General features: G+C 35.1%; 2 protein-coding genes across 7 annotated transcripts in view; one reads left to right on the forward strand and one right to left on the reverse strand.

Annotated features, from left to right (window-relative positions):
* LOC123700899 (synapse-associated protein of 47 kDa) overlaps nucleotides 1-13,307 on the reverse strand; it is a 42,182-nt gene that overhangs the window by 14,043 nt on the left and 14,832 nt on the right. The gene's annotated exons all lie outside the window — the stretch shown is intronic.
* On the forward strand, nucleotides 1,913-3,283 carry LOC123700901. Its single transcript, XM_045648273.1, has one exon. The coding sequence runs from the start codon at nucleotides 2,092-2,094 to the stop codon at nucleotides 2,854-2,856; it is 765 nt and encodes a 254-aa protein (XP_045504229.1). The 5' UTR covers nucleotides 1,913-2,091; the 3' UTR covers nucleotides 2,857-3,283.

Raw genomic sequence — 13,307 nt, forward strand, 5'->3', positions numbered from 1 at the left:
CCGTTGTAGGCGTAGGCGCTCAAAATATTACACAAAGGGCCCAAAATATACTTTATTACGATTTACAACCCTGCTTCCTACCAAATTTACTATATGGTGCTAAATTATATGTGAGGGTAAGTCAAATAAAACCTTATATTTACTGATCTGATTATGACTATAATTTAAGTGTGAAGAAAAGTATAATTTATGCAATGTAATAAGGGAGCAAATAGACTTTTCGTAAATAATATGTGAGAACTAGAAAATCTATAAAACTAATTTCAGGATCTGCTAGCTGTCTTTATTCTATTACCTCCACCCGTAAAACGCTAAAAGTCAATAAAAGGTTTTGTTTGATCCCTAATTATTAAATTTCCACATATTGACAATGTTGCCCGAGTCGGTAGTCACAATCATGTTATTCACGCTCTATTTGCGAAACCGAAAGGTCAGATCTAATCAACAGATACACAGAGAAACAGTTGATTTCAATTTTGTGAGCGAACAATGACGACACTATTTCACTAATTGGGGACACATAACGATTCCCTCCTGAATATTAGATTGAAGATGAATTTCCCTACAAAGTGGTCAGACAAAGTACCTTTCATAACTGTGAAACACCGTGCAATTGCAAAAGTGGAACTCGACCGAGAGATGTTTAAGTCATGAGGGCTCGCTATAAAAGAGGAATAAACGAATTTGAAACACAATGAATTTTTAACCCGACGCTTGCGTTTTGAACTTTATAGCGAGCGTGGTTAAAGGCACACGTTGTTAATTAATAAGTCTTATATCGACAATTTTGAATGGTTGGAAAAAAAATCATGACAAAACATCTGAGACTAAATTATACCTTCATCCTTAATGAAAGTTAAAATTGCATGCTGACTTAGCAGAATTTTTACGTTTCCTTTTTAAACAGAAAATTACCTTGAAGTCAAAATTAATCAAACAGAGCCCCTCTCTGAAGAAATGGAGAGTAAAAGCAATATCTGGTTATAAAACAATTTTAAACTGGATTAATAATCTTGATTAGGTTTAAGTGAAATTGCTGTTCAACCGCTTTAAAAATATATTCTAAGTTGAGAATCATTCAAGCATAGATAACAAACGTAACGTAAAAACTGAGGTAGAAGATATTTTTTTCCTTTTTAATTCCAGAGAAACCGTTGGAGTGTAATGAGATAGCAATAAGGGAAATTAATATTGTACCTACGCCCTGTTGTCGGGCCGCTAAATAAATATCTGAAAACGAATCTCGTAATTATTATGCCATCCATTTTGTAGAGGTGTGGTTACACCAGGATCATACATCTATATGAGACTGACTTTTCGAATAAAGTAAAAGTTTTTAACACCACTATTTCAATTAGCCTATGAGAAACGTACATGGCAAAAGGGGATCACATAATTGTATACGAAATAGAATCGATAGAAGAAACAAAGGCGGGTATTTATAATCAGCAGCATTGGTCGACACGGGACTACATTCACGCGTGACATGCGCTGTATTTTATATAACCTATATGATGAGATGTTATACAGAATTTTATGTGTTTAATCATAACTTTCTTCAGAAACAGAGCTATGCTTAATAAGATGACGTCGTTCTTCAATAAAGACATATTGTGCATTATTCAGAAGTAAGAACACCCTCTTCTACTGCAGAATTTTTCTAAGAAATATTAAATAATAAGAAGATCACGAAAAAATGCCAGGTAGGATCGCACCTTAATACCGCATTAAGAAATGGAAAACCGAAGGGGATCGTAATCAGATAGCTTTTAAATATATCAGCACGAGTAAGCTGAAAGATCTTACGTAAGAATTTATTGTGGTAAATAAGTGTACCCACAGCAAGATTATCATAATTTATTCCACATTGTGATGTGATGAATAAACAAAATTTTTCGCGGGTAGGCGCACAAAAGAACATAACGTATTTTTGCTGTCTCTGATATTCTAAATTCGATTTTTATTTATTTTAAAAGTTTTCTTTATATTTTAATGTGCTAGTTTAAGGCCTTTACCTGCCAGTGTCCTCTCCATATATTTATTTCACCTCTCTATCACTTAAATTTCACCATCACTTGATTTCACTTCACTATGGACTCTGTTCAACACTCCATGATGGAAATGACTGCTACATTTAATAAGAAAATGGCTGAGTTTCAACGGGATCTGCAGAATTTAAGCAGCAATAATTCACAACCTGCCTCTAATAGCCCAACATCCAAATTAGCAGCTGAATTCAACGCATTCCAGTCCTTTGTGCTATCATCCCTCAAGACCTTACAAACTCAAATTACATTTTTATCAAACCAGTTTAATAAACTGGAGATGCGGAGTCGTAGAAAAATACTATTGATCCACGGTGTGCCTGAAGATAGCAAGGAGCTTCCTTCCAAACTGGCTATTAAAATCTTGACGGATCATCTAAAAAATCTAGATTTGACAGAAGATGCTATATCACGGTGTCATCGCTTAGGTGTTTCAAAGAAAGATAAGCCAAGACCTATAGTCATCAAATTCAAAGATGCTGTTATGAGAAATAGCATTTGGTATGCTAAAACTGATTTAAAAGGCAGCGGTTTCACTTTATCCGAGTTCCTAACCAAAGATAGGCATGATGTTTTTGTGGCAGCAAGGGCTCGCTTTGGTATTACTAACTGCTGGACCAAAGAAGGATTCATCTTTGTTCAACTTGCTGACGGTGCTAAGCAAAGGATCTCTGTGATGGCTGATCTGGATAATATTCCTTCCATCCATGCAAGTTCGTCCCCAGGTGCGACTGGATCCACTTCCAACACTCATAAGGGGTCCAAATTGGCGCAGAATGTTAGACCGAAGAGACCTGGCCGAGCTAAGTAATCGCTGTACCAAATTTTCATGTATTTTGTTTTTACTTCAATCTTAATTTCCCTTGTAGTATCATATTTATACAATATATACCTAATGTATTTTTCATTTCTCTTCCGTGGCTAATATCTAAATTGTTATATGTTGTAACTAAATAATTAGTCTACTTGGTAGGTAGTTTGTAAACAGTAATTGTAGGTATTAATAATAGTATAGTACTCGATTATTTTTATTCTATCACGTCACTATCACAATAATTCTGACTGTAATAATATTATGACAAGTGATAGCAATGTCAAATGTCAACGCAATGTCTTTGTGAATTATTGTTGTTTGTAATTTTCTAGTTTTGGATACTTGTCTTTTGGTTTCGATTACTTTTGTAGCAAATTTAAGTGTCTCACGTTTTACGAAACTGGTGGTAATGGAGTGTTTACTGGTCACGCTTATTTTATTTTATTTTTCTTGTATATTTATGTATTTTATTATTTTATTCATATATTTGTAGTATTTTATATTTTATATTTTATTTATTTAATTTTTTCTAAAAATGTCTTTAGACATCAGCATTTCTAGCGACACATTTGTTTCAGTTTCGTCGATCGAAGAGCAATCAGGTGAAGACAGTTTTCACAGTACATCATCTCCTTTAAATGTCCCCTCCCTTTTCGACAATGGTCTTAAGAACTTTAACGTTGTTCACATCAATGCTCAAAGTATCCCGGCTCACTTTCCCGAACTATTAGCTTCTTTTGATTGTAATTCTCTTCATGCCATTTTAATTTCGGAATCCTGGCTAAAACCTTGCTTACCTTCTTTATCTTATACTCTCCCAGGGTTCCAATTAATTCGCAATGACCGCATTGGTAGGACCGGGGGTGGAGTAGCTATCTATTTACGTTCGCATATTCCTTTTTCCATAATTAGTAGCTCTCCTCAACCACCACCTGCTGATGCGGCTGAGCACCTTTTACTTGAGGTATCCTTATCCAACACGAAAATTCTTCTTGGTGTTTTCTACTCTCCCAATTTAACCGTTAACTACTTTTCGTCTTTTGACCACCTCCTTGATATTCATACCCCTGCCTATAAACATATAATATTTATGGGCGACTTCAACACCTGCCTTCTCAAGGATGATCTACGTAGCAAAAAGTTAACGTCTATCGTTGATTCCTTTAACCTAAAAATCCTTCCTCTCAGCGCTACCCATTCCCTTCCCAACTGTACTCCTTCTCTTCTTGACCTTATCATAGTTTCCTCTCCTGAACTTGTCGCTAAGCATGGTCAGTGCTCAGCTGATTTGTTCTCCTTCCACGATTTAATCTTCCTTTCCTATAAATTAAAGCCTCCTAAAGCCAAGCCTAGAATTATTATGCGGCGCAATTTTGGTAAAATCGATGTAGATCGTCTTTGTGACGATGCCGCTGATACCGACTGGTCGGCCATTTATTCTGCTGGTTCCATTGACGAGAAGGTTGCGTTATTTAACTCTTTACTTCTGAACCTATTTGACAAACATGCTCCCTTGCGCCCAGTCAAGTTGAAGCATTTGCCCGCGCCTTGGATGACGGCTGAACTGAAATCACTTTTAAAAAAGAAAGCCCGTGCGAAAACTAAATTAAAGATGCATGATTCTGATGTTAACAGGGAAAAGTATCAGAGTATTCGAAATCGCTGCAATACATTATGTAGGGATGCACAACGACGTCACATTTCTACATCGGTCGAAAACGGCGACCCAAGCAAAACGTGGAAATTTCTCAAATCCCTCGGTATTGGAAAGGCTGCGCAAAATTCCATTCCAGACACAGTTACTATCGATGAACTAAATTCTCACTTTTCTAATCCTCTCTTGGATTTTAACACAAATTCTAAAGCTCGCACCTTAAGTTTTCTAAATTCTTTATCTTCTTCTGGCTATCCTCCGTTTATTCTAAGTCAATTTTCCGAGTGTGGTGTTAAGAAGAGCATATTGTCTATAACTTCGAAGGCTGTTGGTAGTGATTGCATTGGTCGGAGCATGATTATTCCTATTTTATCCATCGTTAATCCTGTCATCACACACATCCTAAACTTTTCTATTTCCTCGAGTACATTTCCTGTTATTTGGAAAGATGCTCATATCTTACCTCTTCCTAAAACCTTGAATCCTGTCTCTGCTTCTGACTTCCGCCCCATTGCTATTCTTCCTTTCCTGTCGAAAGTGTTAGAACGGCTGGTGCAGGAGCAGTTAAGTCGCTTCCTTAATTCCCATAATCTCCTTAACCCCTATCAATCTGGATTCCGCCCAGGTCATAGCACAACCACTGCACTTATTAAAATCACTGATGACATACGCCTGGGTTTTGACAATAAGCAGTTAACAATCCTTTCATTGCTTGACTTTAGCAATGCTTTTAACACCGTCGACCATGAGGTATTGTTGGCCATGCTACGCTCTATTAACATATCTCCAACGGCTATTGACTGGTTTCAAAGTTACTTGCAGGGACGTCGGCAGCGTGTTCTGGTGGAGAACCTAACCTCTTCCTGGAGCAATGTTCATGCCGGGGTTCCGCAAGGTGGCGTGTTGTCTCCTCTCTTATTCTCAATCTTTATTAACTCTATCTCCAATAACATTACTTCTCCTTATCATATGTACGCAGACGATTTCCAACTATATTCGCACGTGGCCCTGCCTGAACTTTCTGAAGCGATTTTTCGTACTAACACTGAACTCGCAGCCATCGTCAATTGGAGCAAGGAACATGGTTTAAAGGTAAACCCCTCAAAAACTAAAGTCATTATAATTGGTAGCAAGCCGCTTATGAGCAAAGTTAATTGGGATTGTTTGCCGGATGTAGTGGTCGATGGTACTCGCATCCCCATCTGCAAATCCGTTAAAAGTCTTGGATTGCACCTCGACCAGCACTTATCCTGGACAGAACACATCAAGCAAATTCGGAAAAAAGTGTTTGCTACTGCATCCTATTTGCGCCGTTTGCGAAACTTTCTGCCGATTTCCACCAAAATTGCGTTAGCCCAATCCCTTCTACTTCCTTTCCTTGACTATGCCGATTCCTCATTTCCCGATCTTTTTGAGTATCAGCTAGACATCCTTGAGAGGGTGCAAAATTTCTGCATCAGATTTATTTTTGGCTTACGTAAATTTGATCATGTCACCGAATTTCGCAAAAAACTTAATTGGCTTCCCATCCGTCTTCGCCGGGATGCCCACATACTTAACCTTCTGTACTGTGTTCTGTTTGATCCTAAAACGCCAGGGTATCTTAAAACTCAATTTAATTACCTTAGTTCAAATAACTCACTCTCTCTTCGCTCTTCTAATCTTCTGCTTCTTTCTACACCGGTTCGCCGCACTAATTTCTATGGATCTTCATTTACTGCTCGCTCTATTCAACTTTGGAACGCTCTGCCTGAATCCATTAGGCGGGCGCAAAATGTCAAAAGTTTTAAAGCTCTTGTCAAAAATTATTTCCTGTCTTTATAATGTGTTGCTTATATTTATTTTATATTATATAATAGTTTGTCTGTTTTTTTTTTTCCATACTGTATTTTTGTAGTGTATTTAGTGGGTTATGTACTATTATGTGTATGTATATTTATAGAATATGTAAGTATATATTATATTTATATAAATATATATTATATATGTATATTATTGTATATATATCATTTTTATTATTTATATTGTATGTAATGCTTAATTTATTTATAGAATTGGCGCCAAGTCGCGTTCTAGCATACATTCCTTACCAATCAGGGTTGCCTGGAAGAGATTGCTTTTGAGCAATAAGGCCGCCTTTTAGTACGTATTTGCCGTGTGTTTTCATTGTATTTAATTTTAGTTTAGCTTATTTATGTTGGTATATTATGTACAATAAAGAATAAAATAAATAAAATAAATAAATAATAAAATATCTCCTATCGTTAGGTAAGATTTTTATTAAGTCTACCTATTGCAAATATTCTAATGCTCATTCTTTTTTTAATTTTCCACACAAATTAATAAAATTATAATAAAAGTCGAATTTATTCGTGACAAAGCAATTCCATAAATATTTCAGTGTATTAAGTATTAACCCATCAATCTATTTAAGCGTCAGATTATAAACAAAGGTTACAATTCACTAAAGCTATTTCGGGTCGTTTACACCCAGCACTATACATTTGTGCGTGCTAGGCTCTTAGGCGCCGTCTACTTACGTAACGTCGCGTATTGATCGGGCTTACCCCACCCCGCCCGCGCATCCGCAGCGGCCACCAATCAGAAGCGTCGGTTTAATTTTAATTCGATAACCGTTGGCAGCGCGCGCCGCGGATTCGTCAAATCGTTACGTATACGTACACGGATAAATCTATGTGTGCGTATTCTATTCATTAATTCCTGTCCCTGTGGTCGCTTTTAGCACTAATTGATTTTGGCTTTTCGATTTAAACGGAGCTTTAAATTTATAGCATTATTTTCTCCTGTGAATATAAATAATGTATTGTTATGCGACATGAGATATCCATTGAAAACGAATTTCTGTATTTCAATAATATGAAAAGAGGATTAATTGTTTCAATTCGACATATACGTTATCTCATTAAACGATTTCTGAAAACAATTCATTATTACTTTTACGATTCTCATATTTACGTAATATCCAATATATATAATATACAATTTAAAATGAATATCTACAGGGTAAGTAATCATGTGACGGCAAATCTATACATCATTATCATGCAATGAATAAATTTCTCGACTTTGGGTCCATAATCACAAATGGCATAAATCTCATATTCATCAATTACGCACCGATGAAGCCGAGGATATAAATGATCACATCATAAATCAAATGCTTGCGAGCCGAGCTGAACGTCGGGAGTTAATATCCGAGGTAGGCTGAAATCATTTCGCCATAAAGATATTGTGTGAAGTCAAACTGGAACGCGACAACTATATTGAAGTTAATTTCATAAGTGCACCTTTGGGATCAATTAGTATTTCGATTAAGCACAAATAGCTGTTCGAATTATTGGTACTTATACTGAATTAAATTTCAAAGGTATATTTAAACACAATTAGTAATTTAGTTGTACATTTTACAAAACCAATTCAAATTATCACCTAAATATATCAAAGCTAGATCTGAAGATAACTAAGCTTTCGTTCTAGTACACAGACTACCTATTACATAAAACTTGGTAATACACTATATAAAATAAACGCAATAAAAGAAACCAATTTTACCGTATTATCGGATGTTTTACATTCCGTCTCTACAATAGTACCGTATTTCAATATTCCCTTTGTACAAGAAAACTCCGTCTAGGACAATATACAATATTCATCTATGTCAGTATTGTAGACTTTCAAAAGCAGACTGTTCGACGGGTTTGGTAATGAAATATCTTTCTATAGAAATATGTAAATCTTTAGTTAAGTAAGTAGAGGATATATAGTAAGGAACCTTTACATTTTCATAGTACAATAGGACAGAAGTAGACGTGCTTACTCTGGAGTGTTACACAAACAAAATGGTGTTAAAGTTATTTGTGATTTTTTTATATCTGATCTGGAATTCGAATTAAGACCTTCTTATTCCAACACGTCTACCAAAACCACCCTATCTCTAGTACAGTTCAGAATTATATACTCAAATTGTTGTGATGATTTAATAGAAGCACAAAAGACCTGTTGAATATTCAATCACACACACACCCGATGCTTCACAAAGACGCAGTGTCACCTCGACACAACCCTATCCATTTACGTCTTAAACTCTTCTCCATTATTTGCTAAATCCTTTATCTTGGATGGCGTATTTGGAGCAATATTTACACGACCCTCTCATGAATAAGCGATGCCTGTATCTGTTTGAGCAACGCTAAAAGCCCTGTAACGGTATAGTGCCGTATCACAAAGATGGTAGACAGCGAGTTAATCAGGACAGTTCTATGCAAAGCTATAAGATTCCAATACATTGTTAGTAGGACTTAGGAGACTTGGCTATTTAAATTTTTCTATACAAGCTACCTCTGGTATATGTGACCTTGACGATTATGCTATTTGCAACTAGATGGCGTTATACGTTTACGAATACCTATTCTATTATTTATGTTTGATTCAACCTATGAAAATATTTCCAGTATTTTCTATCTCAATAAAGGTTTCTCGGCTTTTAAAAATATATACTGTGAAAATTTAATAAAGGTAAACTTTAAGGCGGATCGAATACATATCGATAAGTTCTATTCAGGCTACTTACATTCATGATATATCATTAATATTGCATCATACAGAATATAGATAAATCTGCCATGTCCAATATAAAGTACAAAGTATTTTTCCCTGAAACTCCCGGGGATAGGACGTAAAATATAATTTTCCAGGATGATAAATTGACGTAGGCACGGTGAAATTACTTGCGTGCCATGTCCGAGCGTGTTTATATTAAGTTTTTAAATACGTTTCTGTGTAAATAATTCAACGTTTCTGCCTTTTACGCCTTTGTTTTGGAAGGACACTTAATTCTAAGCATTATCCTAAACGCCGGGGACAATTATTGATTAGAATAATTTTAGTTTTTTCAACTGGACATTACATTGGAATAAAAGAAATAAATAATCTAGGCCTATTTGCCTTCCTTAGCTCAGACTATTTGTAGGTGTCTACATAACCCCGTCCAGCCTAGTTTCGATTGATTTCTTGGAGAGTGTTCAAGTCAGGTCCTAGGTTTCCGAAAATGTTGTTTCTAAATATGTATATCATTTGATCGTAAATATCAGCACCTCCAGAAAGCAGTTTCGGTTATATAAGGTCCTTAAAGTAAAAATTACATTTCGGTCAATCAATCTTATAAACTTTCATTTATAAAAACCTATTAAATTATTAATCTGTTACTAAACATTCTTTCAACAATAATCATTTTAAAATATTAAAGTCCAGTGCAGAACCACCTTTATTCCATTCGGTTACATTAGATTTAAAACCTAGAATTTAATTATCTTCTCTACTTCAGATTAAATTAATACGCGAATGTGGTAATCGATTTTTCTAGAAGCTCCTCTCGACAGGAGGGCTCTCAGAGCGCAGCGCTCGTAAATGTATTACTTAGTGGTAATACATTTAGTGGGAAAATTGATTCCGATTTAATATTGGATTCTGGGCAATAAAAAGAGAGTAATTTAGACAGATTGTGAATATTTTATTAGAGAACTTTATATTTTGTTTGGTAATTTTTACGCCTCTCTTCTTTCTGCGTCATCATTAGCAACAATATTTTCGACGTTCCCAAAACCTTTTTTATTTCTCTATATTATATTCAGTTTATTTTTATTTCAAGAATGACGTAATACCACCTGCGTCGTCACACATTCATTGTGCCATTTTTCTAGATGGGCGTAGTCTAGGTCTAAGATGGGGAATACGAGTCCCGTGTCGTCCATTTGATCCTTTTACTATTACTGTTTCATCCAATTTTGTTCTAGGTCTCAACAATACACTATACGTATTCTATTTTGACACGCCATTGTATTTCATCAATTTGAGTACCTAGTAGTAAGTAAAAGTATGGACTTATGTTCTATAAATAAATTAGGAAATCTTTATTTAATGACTCTTTCAGCGATAATACACATTCAGCTTATGAAGAAAACGATATAGGTATGTATATTGTCCATTTCCTCCATACATTTCCTTTCCCATCACGTTGCCTGGTAGAGATTGCTGCTTAGCAATAAGGCCGCCTCTTGTACAAATGTTATTTTTGTCATAATTTAGTTTATTTATAACACTTTATAAAGTGTTATAAATAAATAAATAAATTGTTTAATCGTGGTATGTCGAGATAACACTACAAAGAAATGCGGTCGAGAAGACGACCCACTGCGTAAAAATATGTGAGATAAAAAGAGCTATTAAGTATGTTGGATGGAAATATTACCTTGAACGGGGAGGTATTACACCCTACAGAATCGACTGTATTTCTTGGGTTAACATTGGACGAGAAACTACAGTGGGGAGCCCATGTCAACACCGCTGCAGGTAAGCTCAGTTCAGCAGCATATGCAGTCCGAAAGGTAAGGCATCTCACCGATGAAGATACAGCTAGATTGGTATATTTCAGCTACTTTCATAGTATTATGTCCTATGGAATTCTACTATGGGGCAGGGCAGCAGATATAGAAACTATATTTATCTTACAGAAAAGAGCCATTCGCTCTATATATAATTTACGTGCTCGGGACTCACTAAGAGATCTCTTTAAGAATACTGGTATACTTACTCTACCATCACAGTATATATTTAATAATATTTTGCATGTACACAAAAACGCCGACTTACACACAAGAGTAGGAGATAGACACTGTTATGGCACAAGGAACAGAAATAGAATTGAAATGCCATTTTTCCGATTAGCTAAAGTTAAAAATTCATTTATGGGTCAAGGTATACGCTTTTACAATAGAATTCCTCATAATATTAGAGAGTTTAGTAGTTCTAAATTTAAAACTTATATAAAAAATGTACTAGTTCAGAGAGCGTACTACAGTATTCAGGAATATATGGACGATAAAAACCCATGGAGGGTTGTCGCGTAAAAACCACAGGACAGTTCTTTGTATATTATGATATATTATGTATTTAGATATAATTTACATATTATGTAATATCGACATGATTTTAAAAGAGCAACTATGGAGTTTCTTGCCGATTCTTCTCCATAGATCACTGCTTTCCGAATCGGTGGTAAATGTTAAAATAATTATGTAATGACGATTCGAAAGTGCTACTAAATAGTAGTCTAATTGAATAAATGAATGTTTGAGTTTGAGTTTGAGTTTGATGGGCAATAAACATCCTATCTTGGATTCGATCAGTCTAAAATACCATTGAAACGTTGCTAAATGTTCAGCTTGACTTCCAAATTACCTTTTTACTAAAATCTTCCACCATTTAAATTAAATCGTACACATATTATATAAATAAAATAAAAAAGAGCGTGTGTTCCGAGCACACGTGTTCGAAGTGAAACTTCCTTGGCAGAATCATCACTTTACTCCATGACGTGCCGGTAATGCTATAACGCGATCTTGAAATTTTACTCTCAACGCGCCTAAAGAAGTTTCACTTCAATGATCTAATCTATAAGTCTATATATAAGACTATGTTCCACTTGTAATCTGAACAAGATTACAAGACAAAGAAAAGTAAAATAAAGACAACTCTGCAGACAATTAGAAGACTAATTACAGGACATCCAAGTTAGTATTCAGGGCGAAGACGACATTTGTTTTACGAATGGCATTTGAAAGACGAAACAAGTTTCAAGTATAAAAGGATAAAAGGTTATATCGGATATTACTTCTGAAGTACTCTTTTGTACGAAGATTGAAGTAGAGATCAAATAATAATAGGTAGTGCCTTTAATGTGGATCAGATTTAAGGTTCCTCAGCTTAATACGTAAATAAGCCATAAATAACGGGCTTTTTTAAGAGATCAGCGATCCTTTATCGTATCGCTTTAGAGAATGTTGATAAGTCAAATCTTAATCGGTACTCTAAATAGCAATTAGAGGTATAAGTTTGATCATGGTATAAGACTTTATAATTAAATTGGTACCAACCCAGAATACAAACTATACCTCTATCAAATCAGTCCACACACCACCTAATTCATTCAGAATGGCCATAATACCGAAATCTTAAAAACCCCATTATAAAATATATCAGCGCATTAGAACCACTACTTAACCCGGTTGCGAATAACCGCTTGGAGCAAGGTCGGCACAAGGGCCAACTTACAGCTGAGGTAAGTCTGAAGTATTAACTTGGGAAAACTACCTATCTCCAACTCTAAGAGACTTGTTTAAATGCGTTATAGTATAGTGGAACGATGCAATTAAAGGTAATTCGATATAGAAGATGGATCTTGATTCAGAAATATTCTTTACGTAAGAAACATCAGAGTAGAGTATCTAAATCCTACTATCCTATTAATATTTGAAGCGAATTACTGTAAGATTATTCAGATGTTTGTTACTCTTTCTCGCCGAAATAGCTGATCGTTCCTGTATGAAATTTAGTACAGGGAAAGCCTCGGGATCCAAGTATACGTGTTTTAGAAGGCAAATTCCAAAATTGTCATACAATTAAGCCAAACGACATATAAATATAAGAGTCCACAATGATGTAACGATCAGACGGAATTTATTGATTTTAAACACTAATTCCATCAGACCATCGAAAGGTTTCATATCAATCTATAAATAAGTAATCGGATAAACGGATGTAAAATTTCTATCTTTCCTATTTTATACGAACCAAACTTTACCAGTTATGAAAAAGTAGAACAATGCACAAAGGAATCTACATATTAACCTATTATTAAAAATAAATAGAACTCGCTTCACTTATAAATAAAACACCAAGCTTCAACAAATTGTAACTGTACTGTTATCAGCTACAA

Source organism: Colias croceus, chromosome 20 (genome assembly GCF_905220415.1).
Source record: "Colias croceus chromosome 20, ilColCroc2.1".
In the NCBI taxonomy this organism is placed as follows: Eukaryota; Metazoa; Arthropoda; class Insecta; order Lepidoptera; family Pieridae; genus Colias; species Colias croceus.

What these genes read in the sequence shown, in the direction of transcription:
- LOC123700901 (XM_045648273.1), top strand. Translation starts at nt 2,092, where the DNA reads ATGGACTCTGTTCAACACTCCATGATGGAAATGACTGCTACATTTAAT.